Raw genomic sequence first — 22,097 nt, forward strand, 5'->3', positions numbered from 1 at the left:
CTAGTTGAAGACAAGCAGTGGAGTTTTTCCAGGTGTTCTGGCCAAGATTTATCCCTCAGTAAATGTCATTAAAATTGGTTACTGTATCTGGTTATTATCACATTCCTGTTCATGGGAGCTTGCTGTGCGGAAATTAGCTGTCATCCAGTACTAGATAAGCAGAAATTTTCTCCAGTTAAATGTTGGGAAGACTGAAGCCATTGTTTTCAGTCCCCACCCCAAATTCCGTTCCCTAGCTACTGACTCCAAACCCCCACCATGGCAACAGTCTGAGATTAAGCCAGTTTGTTCGCAGCTTTGGTGTCATGTTTGACCTTGATGAGCTTATGATCTCTCATTTTATGCCATCACTAAGACTGCCTGTTTCTACCTCTAACACTGCCCGACCTCACCCTCATCTCAACTCATCAGCTGCTGGAACCCTCATTTGTATCTTTGTTACCTCTAGACTCAACTATTCCAACGCAATCCTGGCTGGTCTCCCACATTCTGCTCTCCCTAAACTTGATCATCCAAAACGTTGCTATCTGTGGCTTAACTGTCACCAAGTCTCATTCCCCTATCACTCCACTGCTCACTGACCTACATCAACTCCTGATCAAGCAACATCTTGATTATAAAATTCTCATCCTTGTTTTCAAATCTCTCCGTGGCCTTACTGCACTCTATCTCTATTTGCCTGCAATCCCACAACCCTCTGATATCTGCGTTTCTCTATTTCTGGATCTCTGGATGTTCAATTTACAGACTTTCCAATGAACTAAATTGCATCACTGATTTTAATCACTGCCATTGGTGTCTGCGCTTTCACTTGCCTAGCCCCCAAGCTCTGAAATACACTTCCTACACCTGTGCATCGCTTACTCACTTTCTTCCTTTAAGACACTCCTTAAACCTACCTCTTTGACCAAGATTTTGGTCACGTGTCCTAATATTTCCTCCTGTGACTTGATATCATACTTTGTTTTATAAACTCCTATGAAGTGCCTTGGGTTGTTTTCATTGCATTAAAAGCACTATATAAATATATGCTGTTGTGCATCTGCTGAAAACTGCACTGATTCCTGAATCTTTTTACAGATGTGTATGTGTGTGGTGGATATAATGGTGAGGTAATACTTGGGGACCTCTGGAAGCTCAATTTACAGACTTTCCAATGGACTAAATTGCCTGCAGAAATGCCAGAGCCAGCTTACTTCCACTGTGCAGCTGTAACCCCGGTGAGTAGCTCAGAGTAATGTTTCCTATTCCAGTCTCTGTCCCTCCTAAACCTAAGTCTTTGTCCAACCCCTCTCCCTATCAGAGGGAGTTGCTGACGCTCAATGAAAATCGGTGATTTTTTTTCCCCTTTAACTTACTGCCACCCAAGTTGAGTTTCATTAGTCCTAACCTGGGTTTTGTACAAAGGAAAGGCGGCATGCTTTGTTAATTGTTCTCTTTATGCAACCTGTTTACTTTGCTGCTCAGCAGTGATCATGAACCTGTAAAGAGCTGCAAACACTAATGGAAAGATTCCTTTCTCTGACCAGATTTTCATTTGGCGTTTGTCTGTAGTGTGTAAATGCACTTGGTATCAATCCTGTCCAATGCAATTTCCTAAGTTTTATAGGTCATCTACCAAAGTTTGGCCTATTCCCCTAGCACATTTAGATTCACTTGCAGAAGTTCCTTCTGCGCAATCCTGATATTCTAATAAATGTCAGCAACCATTCCCCCAGCACCTACATCTAGGTCACTTCAAAAAGAGTTGTAAATTACAACAGCCCCATAGCAGATCCCTGCAATGTGCCATGGCCAGGGGATGCCACAGATCACCCTCCTGTAGCAGCTGATGATGTCTCACTCTCCTCCCCAAATAGCATCATTTAGCCTATCCAATGATTCCAGAATTTCTGTCTCCACTGGTCTACTCCATATGCTGTTCAGGCAGTCCAGGGTCACTCAGCTTCTGACCTCATTGTAGCCTTGGTTCAAACATGATTGGTCGGAGCCATACCTGGCACAAAGGAAGATGGTTGTAGTTGTTGGAGGTTAATAATCTTGGTAATGCTCATGCCGTACAAGTGTCAGGCAATGACCATCTCCAACAAGTGAGAATCTGACCATCTCCCCATGACATTTAATGGCATTACCATTGCTGAGTCCCCTGCTATCAACATCCTGGGGTTTACCATTGACCAGAAACTGAACTGGGCTAACCATATAAATACTGTGATTACAAGAGCAGGTCAGAGGCTAGGAATCCTGTGGCGAGTAACTCACCTCCTGACTCCCCAAAGCCTGCCCACCATCTACAAGGCACAAGCCAGGAGCGTGATGGAATACTGTCCACTCACCTGGAGGAGTGTAGCTCCCACAACACAAGAAGTTTGACACCATCCAGGACAAAATCCACTTGATTGACACCACACCACAAACATTAACTTTCTCCACCACTGATGCACAGCAGCAACATTGTGCACCATCTACAAGATGTACTGCAGAAACTCACCAAGGCTCCATAGGCAGCACCTTCCAAACCATGACCGCTACCATCTAAAAGAACCAGGGCAGCTGATGCATGGAAACACCACCACTTGGAAGTTCCCCTCCAAGCGATTCACCATCCTGACTTGGAACTATATTGCTGTTCCTTGCTGGTCAAACTCCTGGAGCTCCCTCTCTAACAGTACTGTGGCTGTACCTACACCACAGGGACTGCAGCGGTTCAAGAAGATAGCTCACCACCACCCTCTCGAGGGCACTTGGGGGTGGGCAATGAATGCTGGCCTAGCCGGCGACGCCCACATCCTGTAAATGAATTTGAAAAAAAGCTGTAGCGTTGCATAGGGCATAAAGCTCTCTCCTAAGAAGACCCAATCTTGGGGATCTTAGAGGGTTGTGCTGGTGGGATTTCTCTTTCTGATATTCAAATGGGTACTGTATGACAATTTCCTGTGCCGACAACTTCAATGAAATGCTAGTGTTGGCACTTCATGACATTTCTTATGGTGGCAGTTCTGTACAAGCTGAGGGCCCTTGCTAATCGTTCAAGTTGTGTATGTGTTTTTCAGGCTGGCTGCATGTATGTACATGGTGGTGTGGTCAACATCCACGAGAACAAACGGACTGATTCACTCTACAAAATCTGGCTGGTGGTACCCAGCCTGTTTGAACTTTGTTGGGAGAGACTGCTGAAGAGTCTCCCACGCCTAACACAATTCTCCACCACTCAGCTGCTCAATCTTGGACTCACGCAAGGACTTGTGGAGAGGCTGAAGTGACTGCCAGAGGGAAGGAGGTAGAGAGAGAGAGACATGGATTCTGCAATATGGGTGATGGGCAGTGTTGGAGGAAGCTGCTGGGAAGAATACTCCTCAAAGCCTTATCTGCCATAAGTGTTAGGTGTCTCAGCTACATTTTTTTAAAGACATCCTGTCACTTGGTTACATCAAGTGACATGGACTAACCCCCCTCACCTCACCCCCACCATTGCAGCCCCTCCTCATAAGTCAAGTGGAGCCCACTTTACAATGTTGTTTTTAAACTCTTGCCCTGAGCAGGCTTGTCCCTGACTCTGGGATAGCCCTGGTTCCGAGATGTAGGTCAGTCAGCCTCTGAAAGGGGCCGTTTCCAGACTCTGTGCCATCATTATCTCCCAACACCTGCAAGCCTCAACATTTGTCAGTTTCTTTTTCACCTCAATTTAAATGCGATATTTTTTTTTAAAAAAATATTTTCCTCCCTAAAGCCAATTTCTTCCATGAATTGCAAGTTTAGGTAGGGCTGATTGTCTCACCTGAAACAGCAGTCTGTTTTTTTTTAATTCTCCCCTTCACATTGATGACAGACCTGCAGTGCATGTCCAGTATTTTCTGTTTTTCTTTTGGATTTGAAGCATTTTTGGGTTTTTTCCTCTTAATCCCTTTTAGTTGGAGTATCTGCTTCTCCATCCTCACTCCACCCCATTTAAATCTTCCTCCCGTCAAGAGCCAAAACCCCAGCAAGTGGTTGCCTTAAAACGCTGTTTTAATCACCGTGAGTACTTTTCACACATGCAATGAGTCTGTCCTGATTTTGCTGACTGTCAATTGTGTGTGGTCCAGCCATGCTGATTTGGATTCAATTTACTGTTGTGTGTATGTGTGTGGAGTTTTTTTATAAAGCTATAATTGTTATGATTGTGAAAGGAAAGAAACATTTCAGATGTTGCATTCATCTTACTGCCTTGGTTTAGGGTGCCTTGACTGCCTGCCCTGCCACCCACCCATAGGTCCTAGCTAACCTGTCAATAATTATAATAGGGCCTGGGTCAGTGTCAGTAGACTACATGTCCTTGGCTTTTCAAGCAGGGTAGTCTGGGGTCATTGCTAATTCATGCTGTAGGCATCACAATTTTCTCCAAATTGTGTTGTGGGCAAAGGGATTTGTGGCATTTTAGACTGTAAACATGCCAATATGAGCAGCAACCAGTCACTTTCCACATCAGATCATTTATCCTCGGTGATTTATGATCTGACTGAGGGGAGAATTTCACTGACGCATCTTTACTGTTTTATGCAGCTGCGATGACAATGAAAACAAATTCAGACTGCACCATTTAAGAGGTTTCTGGGCCTCCCTTTCCCTACATCACACCCCCACTCTCCTTAAAACTAGATCTTTAGCCAATGGTCAGCTATTCTTGGAAGAACTCGGAGAAGTTTTTGATTGTAGTTCTGGAGTTTGAACGCAGGAACCTGGAGCAGGACTTGTTCAAGTGAGATAGGAATTGCTGAGAGTTAAGAAACCCAGTAGTGCCCAAGGTAGCCAAGAAAGTGGGGAACAAATTCTCACATTCTTCATCTTTTTCCCCTCCCTCTTTTCGATGTATCTTACTCAGGTCAACTTGTCTACCCCTCTCTGCCCTGCTCAGGCATGGCTCTCTCCCCTCTCTGCCCCTTTCTCGTATTCCTGCTCCCAGCCTTAGCTCATTTTCTTTTTGAGAGGTACTGTCACCCCTCTTTCAATCTCCCTAAGTCAATGTTCTTCTCCACCCCTACTGTGCCATGATATTGAAAATATCAACTATCTTTTTTGGAAATCTGCTCAATGCCAATGCGGCCAGGCTGTTCCTGTCTTTCAACAACTCATTACCATCACACTCTGGATAACTGCCAACTGCCCCCCCAACCCCAGTCAGTGGCAGTTAGTTTATATGTAACTGTCTTTTAATTTGAACTTTAACTCTGTGACTTGCTTTGCTTTGATATTATGATTAATCAGTCTACCCTGTCTCGTTTGGAAATAGTGTGGTGAGTTAATGTAGTGCTCTAGGTGTGGTGAGCTGGAGTTGCTGTTGGGGACCCATAGAAGGGCAGCTACCATCGCGAGACATCCATTCTACAATGGATGTTGCATATCGAGACTTTATAGTAAATCTGATCCATGATGGCTAGCTAGGAATTGCTAACTTCATCTGTGGACTTGGGTTGGAACATTTCTGCTCTGTCTGTTAAACCTTCTCACTTGTATCAATCAGCCAACTGTCAACAACTAGCAGCAATGTTGAGCAACTGTGCTGTTGCAGGAAATCAAATTGCAGTTAGTAAATTGGTTGGCACCTGTTGCAACCCAAAACCTTCAATAAAAACTATGTTTAATACATCACCAAGTGCTTGCATGAGGGATCTGACCAACTAATCAGTTGCCATGGTGTAAATTGAATGGATTAGCACAGTGCTGGTTCCTAATGTGTATGTCAGGACTGTTCACTATGAGCCTGCTGTGTTCTCTTGGTGAATGAGGTGGGTGGGGTTTGAATCTGTTTCTGTTCTGCTCTTGTAGAAGTTGGCATCTTTGAACAGAGGCCTGTATTAATGAATCTTCAGAATTGTAAACTCTGGTTAGAGAGTTAAAATGACAGTTTGCAAAACTAGATGAGGCTTTACTCAAGAAACCCATTATATAAATGATGGGATCAAAGTAAAAGTGGGTTAGTCCTTTTAAATTTTTTCAATTGTCCTGATTTGATTTTTAAATCATTGTAAGATTTTTTTTCTCCCACCTTTTTGTAAAATTGTTAATAAAAGCATGAATGGATCTGTTGAGTTGCTCATCTTGAGTTTATGACCAGCTTCAGAGTACTGCAGTCCTTGAGTACAGAGTTCAGCCACTCAGTAAAATTCCTCATTGCCCGCAGATGTGGACAACTTTTGGGGTATCGGTTCCAGGCAGGCCTGTGAATTACTTCTTACCTCAGTAACCATTTATTATCCCTTAAATGGCAGTAAGCATTTCAGCCATATCAGCAGCTATTGGGAGCAGGAACTCTGCCTTTAGCACATCTGCTGGAAGAAGGATAATACAAAGTACTACAGATGCAGAAAATTCTGAAACTGTCAAGGCGGCTAGGCAGCATCTGTGGGGAGAAATGTACTTGTGTAGGGTGTGCCTAAATGCATGACACCTACTTACGCACTGGAACTGAAATAGGAGGATGTGTTAAGAGTCAGCAAACATTTATTTTGATGCACTGTACAGACTGTCAGCAGCTGTCTCATTACAGTACAGCCTGATTGTTGTCAAAGTGCACTTTTCTTAGGGGGAGTGGGGATTATACCCTGAGTAGTGATCAGAAGTGTAAAACCTATTTTTTTTTCTACCACCCTATTTCCCCTCAGTTGTGCCATCCTAGGAACCATCAGCTCAATTATCTTGTTTCTAAGTATAAACACACAGATCTCTGGAAGCACTCAATGGGTGAGAAAACATCTGAAGAAACTGAAATAAGTTTGACTTTAATTAGAAAGGTCGTTGACCTGAAATGCTAACACTTTCTCTCTCCACAGATGCTGCCTAGCCTTGACTGTTTCCAGGATTTTCTGCATGTGCAGTATTTTGCTTTAATTGCCTTGAACCTGCCTAATGGGGAAGAGTATCATTAGCACTACCCAGATATTACTGTACAAATTAAAAAGGCACTGACTGAAAGTGCAGTTTGAGAGAACTAATTTGGCATTAGCCACAGCTCAAACAGGCCAGTGCAAACTGTTCTTGGAAAGGTGGAGCAAATTGAGTTAATGGTGAGACAAGTGACTGGAGGATATTGCAAACACTCCTTCAGTGACAGGGACACTGAAGCTCTCCCTGCCATCACTGCTCACTTCCATTTAGATTATTTCTGAATTCAAATTTAATCACAAAACCCAACTTTAGAAGACACTGCTGAAAATTGCTCATTGTGGGCTGCATATTATTCTAGAATTTGTGCAGTAATACGTATATTTAGTTTATTACTAAAATATATTACATTTGAGTTCATGTGAACATACGAATTAGGAGCAGCAGGCCATTTGACCCCTTGAGCCTGCTCCACCATTTGATATCATGGCTGATCTGATTGTGGCCTTAACTCCATTTTCCTGTCAACCCCCCCATAATCCTTTGACTCCCTTGTTAGTTAAGAATCTAACTCAGCCTTAAAAATGTTCAATGACTCTGACTCCACCACTTCTTGGAGGAGAATTCCATAGGCTCACAACTCTCAAACTTTTCAGCAGTCTTAAATGGGACACCCTTTATTTAAACTGTCCCCTAGTTCTAACCCTTTCCCACAAGGAGAAACATCCTTTCTGTATCCACTCTGTCACGTCCCCTCATCCTTTTGTTTCAATAAGATTGGCGTTTAAAAGAATGAAAGGCAATGAGTATAAACCCAACCATTCCTCAAAATAAGCCCCTTCATTCCAGGGATCAGCTAAGTGAACTTTCTCTGAACTGCTAATACAATTATGTCCTTAAATAGGAAGACCAAGACTGTACAGTACTCGAGGCTATGTACAACTTATAGTAAAAATCCCTTTTTTTTAAACAAGGGGAATGGAATATAAACAACATTCAATTTGCCTTCCTGATCACTTGCTGAATTTTTTGGACTTGTCCCTCTGTACTGAAGAGTTTTGCAGTCTCTCCATTTAAATAATTAATTCCTCCTATTAAAGTGGATAAATTTGTACTAGAGTCCACAAAGGGATGTAGATAATGTTCTCTTCACAACTTACTTTCCTACCTTTGTCATCTGCAAATTTAGCAGCTATACATTCATTATCTTCAAGTTATTGATATAAATTGTAAATAGAAGGGGAGAGGAGGGCAAGACTGATTGTAGCCACGGCTTGAAGGAGCAGGGTGTAATGATCGCATGGCCAGGAATGAGAACTTTACAAATCCTTTTGCTAACTATAGGCCAGATGACCTTTTTTCTGTGCTATGAACCTGTAACCTAATGTGGAATATCCACTTCCCTGCTCCCTGATTGAGGTCTGTAGGCACCTTCATTATTTACATAGAATCAGATTCTCTCCGCACAAAAGCAAGGATATTTACCCCATCGTGGTGGCCTTGGCTCGGAGCTAAATAATTAGTCTTATTCTCCTGCTCATTCCCCATAGCCCTATGAAAAATTTAACCCTTTTTGCCCAACATAACCCTCTCCCTAAATTTCTATTAACGATTTATTCAAAACCACTTAATATGGTGTAAACCAGGTTCCACATTTGTTAGAATAGAAAATGCTGGAAAAACTCAGCAGGCCTGACTGCACCTGTGGAGAGAGAAACAGCATTAACATTGAGTCTGTATGACCCTTCTTCAGAGCTCTGAAGAAAGTTAACCGTTTCTCTCTCCACAGATGCAGTCAGACCTGCTGAGTTTCTCCAACATAGAGATGTTTCAGATTTCCAGCATCTGCAGTATTTTGCTTTTTACCCACATTGGTTAGACTTTAAAGCACCTCTACATTTGTGTGTATGTGGGCTGGTGGGGGGAGGAAGAAAGAGAAAACAGCTGCTCAAAACTTGATCATTACGATTACCCAATGGACACATGGTCAACACACAAAGCATGTCAAACTCTAAATTCCTGCAGCCAAAATAATCTACCAACCTACTTGAGATTCACTCCTGAAGAATAAGCTATTAGAGGGTGTGAAATCTACCCCCAACAAGAATACCCACAGGAGGAGAAAATGTTTTAAAATACCATAGTAATTCTGACCCTTTCGTCCCATGTGTCAAGATTGCTAGATCTAATAAATCCAGTTGAGTAATCCATACTTTGTGGATGCAAATGGGAAGTAAGCACTCATTCTGGGACTCAAGTTAGGGTTTCCCCACCTTTTTAAACAATTCAGGAACTAAGTGATGTGGAATGGCAACCATCTGAAATATTATGCTAGTCTATCCTCATCCTGTATTTTTATAATCTTTCTGCTGGACTCAGTTCAGAAACAAAGTCAGTGTCAGTATTTTGTTTGCCTTGTTCTCAGACCTATGCTGTAGTGAGTACAGAAATGTGTAAATAAAACACAGGAAAAAGTCAGGTGTGCATGTTGGTTTTGCTACATTCTCTAATTTGATGTTTAAGAGGAATGAGGATATGTGTTTTAACTCAAGTCTATAATACAAGCTGTTTAAAAACAGGGTGTATGCAGTACATTTTAAAAAGTGAATTATTCTGGATCATGAAAACTTAAGTGTTGTTTCCTGAGCAATAAATACAACCTGACTACAGGCTTCAGTTTCCCAGATTAACATGAAGTTGAATTATCTTGCATGTTTCCTCCAAAGGTCTGAACTGTTGGGGTACAGGATTATGGGCACCAAGAGCTCCCAATATCTCATGTAACAATGGTCATCCTATATTTGTTTGACAGCTATATTGCCTTCTTATTAAGAGGTTGGTTAGGGATTTAATCAAAATCATGCTGATTTTCTCAACTGCTTGTCCAGGAAATCACAAATCCAGATTTATAGTACAGGTTGTACAAAATCTTGTACAAACTGATCACCAGCAGAGTCAGAAACAGGTTCAGGTCTCCTGAAGGAATTTAGTTAGTGTTCACCACAGGCCAGCAGCTTTATCCACAGGTTCACTGTTGTCTGGGGAAAACATCCAATCTAGTTCTGTTGTTTCATAGCTTTGGAAGAATGAGCCCCTGGTCCTCTCCTATCCAGTTACAATAACCTGCTCAAACAATCTAATCCCTTCTAATTTATAAACCTCAAATCACTGGAGTCTGCTTTTCTAAATTGTACAGATCCAATGAACTATTCTTTTAACCTTCTTGCACCCTTTCAGCCTCTATCTCACACCATGTGAGGAAATCGAAACTGGACATATAGTATTTCTACTGAGACTTAACTAAGCTCTTGCATGAGGGGAAAAATGGTAGGCTTAGTTTTGCAATGAATTTTCCTACAATACACTCTAGTACCCAGTTTGCTTTAGCTTCACAGCATTGGTCATGAATCTTTAGAAAATTATATTAAATAATCCCAAATCCTACCCTAAAAGAAACTGGACTAACGACTCAATGGGGAAAAGGTATTTCAGCATTTGATCTGCCCACATGTAGAACAGTACACTTCGCAAAGTTAAAAACCATTTGCCTAAACATAGGCTCATCCTTCCAACACTGATCCTGTTTCGGTCCCAACATTCACATACCTTGGTACTGAATGCAAACTTGTGGATCATTCCCCTGAATATCTACATCTAAAAAGATTTAAAATAGTAAAACAAAAAAGTCTCAACACTGATCCCTCTAAGACATCACTGTGTCCAGTCTCCCAGCAGATTAAAAATCATCAGAAACATCTTTATGCCTGTGGGCACTCGGCCAATTCTCAATCCATTACAGCAGATTATCATTAGTTCCACAAGATTCTTTCATGTGGAGAAGCTTAAAGCAGTAGAAAAATAGAAAGAGAAAAAGCTTAGACATCATGTGAACCTAGTTAGAGATTGTTTGCTGACTATAGTGGCCAGAGCAGCAGCAGCACTTGATAACTTTCAACAGCAGGATGCTTGGCAGATTCTTGTCTCCTGTCCCTGCCAACCCAAGGTCTGGGATCCATTGTTATAGGGCATACAGGTACCAGGACAGCTATTCTAATTTCTCTAGCACTAGAATCAAGCTTCAGTTTGTAAATGGAGATAGAATACAAATTTTATTCTAAACAATTCAGATTGACTATAAATACATTTTTTACCCACTTGCACAGTCCCTCCAACACTATACATCTATTAAGTTACTAAAGTAAGAAAGCCACAGCTTCCTTCAAATATTTTTAACCATGTCTTTAGTACAAATTCATTTTTTGCAAAACATAGGAAAGCATATTTAGATCAAAAACAGCCATAACTGTTAAAGGAATCAAACTGAAGTCTTCAGACAAGGAAGCAGCTCTTGGAGTTATATAGGTCAGCATTGTTTCAGAGGGAGTATCACCTTACAGAACCTCTTCCAAAAAGAAATCTTTGAAGCAAGAAGCCAAGCTCTTCTGTCCTCTCCATCTGGTTACAGAATGCTGATATCAGGGGACAGGTTGGAGAAGTTGATCGATGGTAGGAGAACTGAATCACCACAGTGGATTTTCAAATTGTGTTAACAGCGGTGTCCCATTAGTCACTACTTGCCAGCACTCAAGAGTTTTCATTTTACACAACTCTTAAGATGGCTGGATTATTGTTTTTCCTTGAAGACTAACTGGTGGCCAACAACTGCCCCAGAGCTGTTCAAACTGTCCGAGTCATGTAAAGAGTTCAATGATTCCATTTCAGCATCCACTTTGAGACGGAGCAAAGAAGTACACGGACAAGATGATGAGGTAGACTACCACCAGTGCTGTACCTGTGGAGACAAATTAGTATCAGGATTAAAAGTATAGAAAATTCCCAACTTTCCAAAGAATACTCAAGGCAAAGGACACCCTTTGCTGGAGTGGAAGATTAACTACTCTCACTGTAACTACTCTTTACTGTAGCACGAAACATCCCCAAGATAGAGACAAACATAAACTATTTGAGCTGAATGGCATGTTTTTGCATTGTAAATGCTATGTAAGCTCTCTGTTTAGTTCCAGTGTTGCTGGGGCTCTTGCTTCAAAACCAAATCCCACCACATCAGTCAGATTTCACATGAGCCTCAGGTACATTATCAACTGGATCTGGATTGAAAGAGCTTCAGAGTATAAGTGATCAAAACTTGGGGCTCTACAGGCAAGGACAAAGGGTTCAACTAGTGTTTATTTCTACAATTAATTTTAACTTCTTCCTTTAAAAATACAAAATGAAGCCTATTGGAACTAATCTATTCTGAGTGGAAGAACATTGTGGCCAGGAGCACCCAAGCAAAGAAAGCATAAATGAGGCACAGCCACAGCAAATAAAGGACTTGAGAGCTCAGGACATTTCAAAGCACTTAACCAATTAAGCATTTTTTGAAGTGTGGTTATTGTAAATGTAGGAAAACACAGGTTATGTAGCATAGTGGTTCTATTACTGGATAATCTAGAGGCCCGGATTAATCATCCAAATATGCAAGTTCAAATCCACCAAACACTTGGTGGAATTTTAATTCAGAGAGAATTAAATCTGGAAAAAGCTAGTATCTAAATGGTGATCATGGAACTAATTGTCATAAAAACCATAATGGTTGTGCAGTTTCTGTTCTTATCAGTTTAATATCTGATATGTCCCCTATCGGGGGGCCAAATATTAAATTGATTTTTGGTCCAGGGAGATGGAATAGGGGCTTGCCCATTCTACTCGAAGCATCAACCTGATATTGCAGTGTCTTCAGGAATGGTGCAAAAAAAATCCTTTAGGGAAGGAAACCTGCCATCCTTAATCAGTATGGCCTGTTGTGACTCTAGACCCATAGCAATGTAGTTTACTCTTAAATGCCTTCTGAAATGGCCTAGCAAGCCACTTATATCAAAACCACAACAAAAAGCTATAATCAATATGGATTGCAGCAGTTTGTGGTGGTAGCTGACCACTACCTTGAGGGCAATAAATGCTGGCTGGCTTTCCCGGTGAATGAATAAAAATGGCAATTAATATGCATACAGCAAGATCCCAAAAGCAGCCATAAGTCACATGACCACATAACTAATGTTAAAAGAATAAGGAAGCAGCCAATTGGCTTATCTTTCAAGAGCTAGAATTTAGTTATTTTCCTTTTCTTCCCCCCACCCCCATCATCCCTGCAATTTTTTCTTCTGCTCGTATAACAAATTCCTTTGAAAGTCTTGTTGAATCTGCTTTCAGCATCCCTTCAAGTACCGTACTTCATATCATAAGAATTTTATTATTCAAATAAGTTAAGTTCTCTGGCTCATGTGTCAATCTAAAGCTGTGCTCCCTGCAGGGGAGGGTTATTAGTGCTGGAAAATGGAATACAATCCCATTTCAGGCATGGCTTTGGCTCTAGTGTAGAACACCCTTTGTACAATGTGACATTTCCTCACAGCAGCTGTTGTGGCCTCTGGTCAAACTGCCAGCTTTGTGACATAGAATCATGCCCATTAAGAACTAGGTCAAGATCGCCTGCTTGTGCAAGACCTTCATCTGATGACTGCAAGAGCAGGTTAGATAGGAATCTTGATAGGTGGGTGGGGTGGGGGGGTTGATGGTGGTGCAGGAGGGGTGAAGACAGGTGCTGATAAGAGGGCTGAGTTCACTCACTTTGCCTGTATACGAGTCTCGATATTCTATTATAGAATGCAATTAATCCAGGATGACAAGTCAAATTACTCTATCCAAAGAAGTCATTCAGACCTGGCAACCGCACAAATTATTCAAGCTGGTTATTTATCTTTGTAGACATCCAAAGCAGATACCAATTCTTAGGAAGGTGACCTTAACCTCATTTCCTTAGACCAGAGCACAAATCACAAAATCTAACCTGATGCTTAAGTGCATTACTGAGAGAGAGAGTGCTGCATTGTCAGATATACCCCTTTCAGATGAGATGTTAAGCCCTTTCCTCACCTGCCCTCAGGTGGGTGTAAAAACGTCCACTGGTGCAATGTTAAAGACTAGCAGGACAGTTTTCACCAGTCCTGGTCAATATTTATCCCTCGTCCAGCAGTACTTAATAAAAACATTGTGGGAGCCAGTGGTGCACAAATTGACTGACATGTTCCCCAATTTACAACAGTAGCTATGCTTCAAAAATATTTCATTTTCTATAAAAGGCTTTGGGAGGGTCTGAAAAGTGCTGTATAAGAAGTAATAGTAAGTCATTCTAAGTGGTCAGGCTGCAAATAAAGCAGGTACTGTCCTGAGCTCAGGGACAGAATAAAGGGCTAAGTAAATGCATAGAAGACCAAACATCTGATTACATTACTTGCATAGACATGCAAGTAAACAATTCATTGCCCTTCATCTAGGCACAGGCATTATGCCATTCTGACTCCGTAAGAGTATAAGAACCACACATTTTACTATTTATTCCTCCATACAGCTCATTAAAAGAAAGTCAACCTACCTTGGAAATAGTCACACTTTCCATCCATGAATATATAGTTCATTAAGATGACACTGAATATTGATGCCCAAAGGTGGAGATCACTGAACAGCAAATTAAACCCTACAGGCTAAACAAAAACCAGATGGCACATGGTCAGTACATGGGTGGTTAAGACTGTTTTCTTGGCAGTTATTTTAAACACTCAGTCTTAACCTAATCAGAACCTTACAACTAAATGCAAGTCTTTTTGGCTTCCACAAAAGTTACCCAATAACCTCTGCTTTCCAGCAAAAGGTTGCACTGAGACATATTGAGTGCTGTGCCACAAGATAAGAAACGGGAGTAGGCCATTCAGCTCCTCAAATCTGCTCCACCATTCAATTAGATAATAGAAATCCAATTGTGGCCTTAACTACGCTTTCCTGCTTGCCTCCCATAACCCTCGACTACAACCCCTGACCCTTTGACTACAATAAAGTCTGTCCCTTCATCCAAACAATTAATACAGATCGTAAATAGTCAAGGCCCCAGCACTGATCCCTGTGGCACCCCACTAGTTACAGTTTTCCAAGTTGAAAATGACCCATTTATTCTGACTGTTTCCTGTTAGTTAACCAATCCTCTATCCACACAAATATATCATCCCAGCACCATGAGCTCTTAATCTTGTATAGTAACCTTTCATGGTGCCTTATCAAATACCTTCTGGAAATCCAAATACACATCTACTGGTTCTTCTTTATCCACCCTATTTGTCACATTCTTAAACAACTAAATTTTTCAAACAATTTCCCTTTCATAAAACCATGTTGTCTTTACCTGATTGCATGTTCTGCTACTACTTCCTTAATGGACTCTAGCATTTCCCCCCCGCAATGACAGATGCTCAGTTAACTATCTTCGGTTCCCTGCTTTTCATCTCCCTCCTTTTTCCAACAGGAGTGCTACATCTGCAGTTTTCCAATCTATTGGGACCTTTCCAGAATTTAGGGAATTTTGGACAATTATAACCAATGCATCCACTATCTCTGCAGCTACTTTTTTTTAAAGATCCTAGGATGGAGGTCAGCAGGTCCAGGGAACTTATCAGCCCTTAGTCCCATTAGTTTTCCCCCTAGTGATTGGTTTAAGTTCCTCCATCCCTTTTGCCTCTTGCTTTGACAATTCTTGGGATGCTTTCTGAATCTTCTACTGTGACAGATACAAAATACTTGTTCAAAGACACTGCCATTTCCTAGCTTCCCCATTATTAATTCCCAGTTTCACCCTTTGTAAGGGACTATTGCTTGCTTTAGCTATACTTATCCTTTTTTCTATACTTGAAGCATTTATTGTCTTTTTTAATTTCTTGCTAATTTTGTCATCCATTGCCAAAAGGAATGGACAATGTGGCAATACAAAAACACTGCCCAACCTATTGAAGCTCCATTTCCAGTACATGAACTCTCTTGGCATGTCAATGAACAAATAAAGTCCTCAAACTCAACTTCCACTCTCACCTTGTAATCTTCCAATCAATTTCTGACAGCACAGCACTCCCTTCTTTAGCCAAGTGCTCACCTAACTATTTGAGACCGTTTCCTGCTCCAATCCAGTTGATCCAATTTCCATCCTGTCTGCGGCACCTGGACCATCCTTGGTGACTAACCTTGGCTCACTACCTCTTAGCTCAATATCAACTGCATCTAATGCAATGAACCATTCACTGCCCTGTGACCCACCTCTGCCATTACACTGTTGGTTCCAGTCCCACCTGTACTGGCTCCTTCCTTCAACCCTAAACATCTCAACTTGCAAGGCTCCAATTTAGGAGCTACTTCTATTGCTAGCCCGCATGTTGCCCCTTCAGCAATATCATTGCTGTGGCAATCACCTCCAAGCTAGACCCCACACAAAGTAGTTTGTTTAAAACTCCACTGCTAATACTCTTTCCTATACGACATCCCTTCTCAAAAACCTTCAACAGCTCCCATCCATAATATATTTAACTCAATCTTCATCCTGGCGTACAAGTTCTTCCACAGCTTTCCCCCCACCCCATGGCCTTACATACTTCCATTAAATCTGGTCTGCCTCCCCACTCCACCAGTGACAATCTTACATATGTAAATTAAGTACTTACGTAAATGACTGAGAAAAGTACTAGGACTGGGATTTGCAGCATACACACTTGTACAGCGATGGAGCTTCCAACTTCCAGGCTGAGGAGGCAGATCAAGATGGATCAACCCAAATCATCTACAAAGAGAAACATCTGTGCTTTGGTGAAGCACATTCTATCATTCCCCCCCACTCCAAGAAATTTGCTTCCATTGACATGCTCAAGAATCCTGGTAAATCTCTACATCTGGTTTTCTTGCTAATTAACAAAAACCCAAGTTTAATACTATGACCGGGTTATAATTAGAGTTCTGATTATTTGTGATATGTTGATGTTTATACTTGACTATATTTTTAATTCTGTTTGTGTTATGATCCCCAGCTGAGGATATTCCTGGACAAGCCTGATCCCAGAGTGGAACCCAGCTTGATAGATCCTAACTTTTATTTGTTCGCTTAGAGACGTGGAGAGTAGCTACTGAACAGAAGCACAGGGGTCAGCTAATGAACTTTTAACAAGAATAAAACATTTGTTCAACAAGAAAAAGTGAACTATATAACTATATATACTCCTACAGGTATACACAGATTTGTAAGGATAACACAAGTAATAAAAGCCATCTTACACTCTAATGTAGACAGTAAGTACCCAGTCCATTTAAACCTATGGCACCCTGTGGTCAGACACACTACACTCTGAAACCAAGTGACAGATGCCACCTCAAATGGATGCTATGGATCTCTCCTCAATACCCCTCACCCCAGACACATCACACTGAGCCAACCAGTCTCATGAGTTCCTTTCTTCACTTGAGGGTTTCCAAACTCCACTCACCTTGGAATCTTCTCCCAAAGCGACGCTTTCTTTGAGACGCCTTCCACAAGGGTTCACCTCCAGGGTTTCAAACTCTCCTGATGTTCCTCTTCCTTGAGTCACCACATGCATTCAAGCTATCCTCCCCACACACACACCCCAACTCAGCGTTAAAGTACACCACTGCTTCACATGCCCATAGCAAAGAGTTACAGACCTTCAGGCATCTCTTTGGACTTTCATGCCTCTTGCAAACTGTTTGCACTTTAAATCTGCTTTCTGCAGCTATTGTCTCTTTAACTCTGAAACTTGGAGCCTCTCTCTCTCTGCCCCTCAACTTCACTTTCCAGGTTCCTGTCCTTCCTTTGACTAGAAGGTCTTCTTTAGAATTTCCCCTCTTCCACTCCCCTGGATTTTTGGGGTTTTTCTTTAGCTTGGGTCTGGCTGTCCCCTTTGCTCCAGTCTCTCCTGGCAGCAACTTTCAGAACCAACTGCCCTCAAACAGCTTCCAAAACAACTGATGTTTCTCCTCTTCTGTGTGCGTGCATCTGTGGGAGGGACCTGCCTCCCTGGGCCCCTGTTGCTAGGCAACAATTCAATTCCTCTACCCTTGTCTAACTTAGCTGCAAGTCATAAAAAACCTCATTAGAAATGCCAGCACCCTTTCAAAGTGAAACTAAAACTCCATTTGACATTTCTTAAAACATAAATACAAACCAAACTTAAATTTTAAAGCTAAAACCCATTCCTAACACCCACAAATACAACTAACTTAAACTCTATTTCCTAACAGCTTGTGACACATGCTGGGTAAAAGTTGAGAGGTCAATCAGAAACTGGGGTTTAGATCTTCACTGGTCAATTACCATTTTTTAACAACCAAAAAAAGACGACACTTTAGCAAATGTCTTGTACTTTATACTAAAGACTGCATTCAGGATGGATGCCTATTCCTGAACCACTCGCCATTTTGACTTCTACCCTATGATTAGTCAAGAATCAATTTGGCCAACTGGTTTAGTCAACAGGCAGTAGAATGTAAAGTGAAGAAAGACAGTTCCTGCTCTTTGATGCCCCCACACACTGGAATTCTAACCCCAAAAAAAGGGGTTGCATCACCTGACAGCCTCCACAATATATGTCTTGGACAAGGCAGAGATAAAAAAAGATAAGCCAGCCCACAAAAGTCAAAAGAACAGAGTGGCACATTGAGAGGGAGAGAAACAATTAGCAGCAACATACCTGAGGCTGATGTTATTCTGCAGTGCAAACTGGATTCCATTTACAATCTCAGGAAGCTCAGGGACCATTGCTAAGACAGTTACACCAAGGAAGTACTGTTTTGGATAGTATAAAAACACATGAGGGAAACAGTTTAGAATAAAGCAGTTGCCACTAATTTCTGCCTTTTTTCCAATCTGAAGGAAACAATAAAAGTTGTAGAACACAATGAAAAGACCAGTACAGCACCCACTCCTTCCATTCTCCCAGATTCTACCCACAATTTATTTAACCTTCAGGAACAGTATTTTTGCTCAAATTTCAGTTTATTCTTAGATCTGCACACGTCCTCCCTGGCCCCGCCAAGAGAGCCAATCTAAATCCTCAGCCTATTCCTAGTCCAGGCACATCCTTGCTCTATCCCCATTTCTGAACTTCTCCAGCCCGACACCATCCCTTACTGGGACTCTGGGTCACTGCTGGGCCCTTGCCCCCTCTCATCTCCACCACAGAAGCTGTCGTGTCCCTCCCCTTTTTCAGAAGGGAATTCTGGAGATGTTCCTTCCCCTTCACTGGGTCAAAATCCTGGAACTCCCTCCCTAACAGCACTGTGGGTGTACCTACACCAATGGACTGCAGCAGTTCAAGAGGCACCTTCTTAAGGGCAATGAGGGATGGGCAATAAATGCTGGTCTAGCCAGCAACACCTATATCCCATGAATTATTTTTTTTAAAAAGATGCCTTTGAAAGTAGGTGTTTGATAACATCTTAGTGTACAGCTGTAAACAAGGTTTACTTCGTGTTACAGAAACCCAAGCAGCTGGGACACTAAATGATTTATTTTGAGAGAAAAAATCCTGTAACAGGTTCTTGATGGCTATTAAATCACATGAACAAGTTGCTTCAAATGGGCTACAGGTACTGATCATTATGCCATTTAAGAGTCTAGAACCCAAATCTGGAATACACTACCTGAAAAAAGGCAGTGGAAAAAGATTAAATCACTTTCAAAAATGGAATTAAATATAAAAGGAGATTTGCAAGGCTACGAGGAAAGAGCAGGGGAATGGTATTATTAGAACAGCTTTGATGGAGCATTGGCATCCTTCAGTGCTGCATGACTCTAGGAGTCAAGCAACAGACCCATACTTAAGAACACAAGACTGAGCCAGTTATAGAATTGGCAGACAGAATTGCTTATACATAGCAAACCAACTCTGCAGAGAGACAGGACCAACCTGCATGGCTCAGCTATTCCTCACCAAAATTCAGTCATTTATCCTGTCCATCACACTCAAATGTAGATGTTAAAAAAAGTGCTACTCACCTGAACAGAACAGACAAATGCAGCAACTTACCGATGAGATTGCAGAGTTGGACAGCAAGGGGTCAATGTGCTCAGACACCAACTCAGCACAGGCAGACATGAAAACAGTGGCTACAATGAGCAACATCACAGCTCTCCATCGTGACCAATGAATGACAACATTGTGGCTGTGTCCTGGAACTGAGAAGGTACACATTAATCTAACACCAGCAAACATCACCCTTTGTACAGTTGGCAAGTGAGACTAATTGGATAACTGAAGACCCTGCACGAGCACAGCCTCCTGTCCTGTATCATACTATGGTTCTAAAAAAGTGGTGTGAAAAGCTGAACAAAATCAGAAGGTATCTGGTCTACATTGGATTCAGTTGTCCGTCTTCCATACCAAGGAAGGAGAAAGGAATTCAAGTGCTCCAGATGCACAAGCAAAGGCCATAATACTGGACATAGACTCAGGGGCATTTAACACAAGATAGGCTGTAGAAAAACCACGCTAGCTACAATTGGCAAGGAGACATTTAACAAGAATTCTCTTAGCATCGGAGATGGCATTCAATATAGTTGTAGGGTTCTTCAGTCTCTATCTGGAAATAGAGGAAACTGACTTACTATTGGGATAGAGTATATACAAGATGGTTCTCAAATCTGTTACCGAAGACCAACAATTACAGTCAGGAAGTGAGTTCTTGGCTTCAGTTCAATAGACAAGGAGCTGAAGAACTACCATTTCAAGCAGGAAGTTTACAGTCCAACCTCTGCACCAACTGTAATTCACACATTCTCACCAAAGAATCATTTCTGAAGCTGGGTTTCTGGATACTGCAAGTTAAAACATTTCCCTGATCTCTGGCTCAGGAGGAATCGACTGCCCAGAGCAACCAAGGATGCTGTGTTAGTTTATTTTTAAACTCGTGCTTTGCTGGGGTTTACAAATCGATCATCACCTTATTGCCTCCCACATTTGTCCTCAGCTAGTTTTGAACATGTTTGCTAAACTGGCCAGTCCCTTTAAGGCTGTTGATCAGGTAAATCTGAGTGGGAGCAGCCAAATAGGCCCCAGGGGTCAATTAAAGGGAATGTCAGAAATTTCTCTAGATCGAAAAGATGGTTGATCTGGATTACCAATATCAGGAAATAATCATTTCAGATTAATAAGATCAAAGTAGCATTATGGGATATTTGCCTATATTTTCTGCCTTGGCTAATAAAGAGTACGTGGTGATGCTGGATCTGTATAAAACACTGGTTAGGCCATATCTGAAGTGCTGCATGCAGTCTGGTCACCGCACTATAGCAAAGGTATGATTACACGAGACAGAATTTCTGAGGATGTGGCCTGGACAGGAGGAGAATGGTTATGAGGAAGGACAGGATACGCTCACGTTGTTTTCTTTGGAATGGTGGAGGCCAAGAGGAGACCTGATCAAGTGTATGAGGGGGTCCATATGGAGGGAATAGGAAGGTCCTATTCCTCTTGGTTGAGGGGTCCATGATCAGAGCACACAGATTTAACAGATTTAGGGGGAGATTCTTAGGGAAAGATTTTCACTCAGAGAGTGGTAGGATCTGGAACTTACTGCCTGAAAAAGGTGGTAGAGGCAGGAACCCTCATAACATTTAAAAAGTACTTGGATATGCCCATGACGTGCACTAACCTAGAAGGTTGCTGATCAAAAGTCGGATAGTGGGGTTAGGCTGGATGACTACTGATCAGCTGGTGCATACACAATGGGCTGAATGGCCGCCTCCTCTACTGTATATTGGGATTTCCGAGAAATGAGCTTTTATTTTTAAAAAATGTCTCAAAATTTGTCAAAACGTGAACTAACTTCAGCTACAGCAGATGTGAGTTAGCGACCGAGAGAATGGGACATTGGGCAGTTGCTGGCTCATCAACATCTCACTCAATGTGGTACTGCAGGAGGCAAGGAACAGATACAAAACCTACATGGTTAGTGGTTGGGGGAAGACAGATGTGGGGTGATAGGAAAGTTGGTACTGTAGCAGCACAGGGGTGCTTTCTACCTGCTGCAAACATGTTACTCATTTAGTTGTCTGACTATTAAAAGTAACTATGAGGCTGGGAGAAGTGTCACTTACCATGGCGGTCACTAATGTGAATATCATAGATATGGTTATGCGTCTTCAGAGAAAAGATGAGACCAATCACATACGATGCAGGGAGAAGAATTGACACGGTGTAGATAAGGGGTCTACAGGAGGGACACCAGAGAATCAGAGTTATGGAAAATGTGACCTTGTACAATGCTTCAGTGACAGTCTGCATAAAGTGCACAGTAGCAAATCTCACTATCCTATCTGTCCCCTTATGGCAGTCCTCTACATCATTGTTACA

The 22,097-nt window shown here is 41.8% G+C and overlaps 2 protein-coding genes and 1 pseudogene across 9 annotated transcripts in view; 2 read left to right on the forward strand and 1 right to left on the reverse strand.

Annotated features, from left to right (window-relative positions):
* The window catches only part of klhdc10 (kelch domain containing 10), a 43,870-nt gene extending 34,319 nt beyond the window's left edge, over nucleotides 1-9,551 (forward strand). For 2 of the 5 annotated variants that reach the window (XR_013578097.1, XR_013578100.1), the window contains 3 exons: nucleotides 1,081-1,220; nucleotides 3,054-4,017; nucleotides 6,642-9,551. Coding sequence is in view for 1 of the 5 variants with exons in the window: in XM_078553083.1 (XP_078409209.1) it covers nucleotides 1,081-1,220; nucleotides 3,054-3,263 (350 nt within the window). In the remaining 4 variants the exon portion in view is untranslated. Of the gene's footprint in view, nucleotides 1-1,080; nucleotides 1,221-3,053; nucleotides 5,974-6,641 lie in introns of those variants that run through there. The other 3 variants (XR_013578098.1, XR_013578099.1, XM_078553083.1) reach the window with 3 other exon arrangements.
* Nucleotides 9,552-10,943: 1,392 nt separating this feature from the next.
* The window catches only part of cax1 (cation/H+ exchanger protein 1), a 53,669-nt gene continuing 42,515 nt past the window's right edge, over nucleotides 10,944-22,097 (reverse strand). For 3 of the 4 annotated variants that reach the window (XM_078553084.1, XM_078553085.1, XM_078553086.1), the window contains 6 exons: nucleotides 21,842-21,954; nucleotides 19,773-19,921; nucleotides 18,435-18,529; nucleotides 16,401-16,479; nucleotides 14,297-14,405; nucleotides 10,944-11,653 (listed from right to left, as the gene is read on the reverse strand). In XM_078553084.1, the coding sequence (XP_078409210.1) occupies nucleotides 11,580-11,653; nucleotides 14,297-14,405; nucleotides 16,401-16,479; nucleotides 18,435-18,529; nucleotides 19,773-19,921; nucleotides 21,842-21,954 (619 nt within the window). In that variant the 3' untranslated portion in view covers nucleotides 10,944-11,579. Of the gene's footprint in view, nucleotides 11,654-14,296; nucleotides 14,406-16,400; nucleotides 16,517-18,434; nucleotides 18,530-19,772; nucleotides 19,922-21,841; nucleotides 21,955-22,097 lie in introns of all 4 variants that reach the window. The other variant, XR_013578101.1, reaches the window with a different exon arrangement.
* LOC144688169 (U2 spliceosomal RNA) lies at nucleotides 12,442-12,620 on the forward strand (annotated as a pseudogene).

The sequence above is a fragment of the Cetorhinus maximus genome, chromosome 12 (assembly GCF_964194155.1).
Source record: "Cetorhinus maximus chromosome 12, sCetMax3.hap1.1, whole genome shotgun sequence".
NCBI classification, from domain to species: domain Eukaryota; kingdom Metazoa; phylum Chordata; class Chondrichthyes; order Lamniformes; family Cetorhinidae; genus Cetorhinus; species Cetorhinus maximus.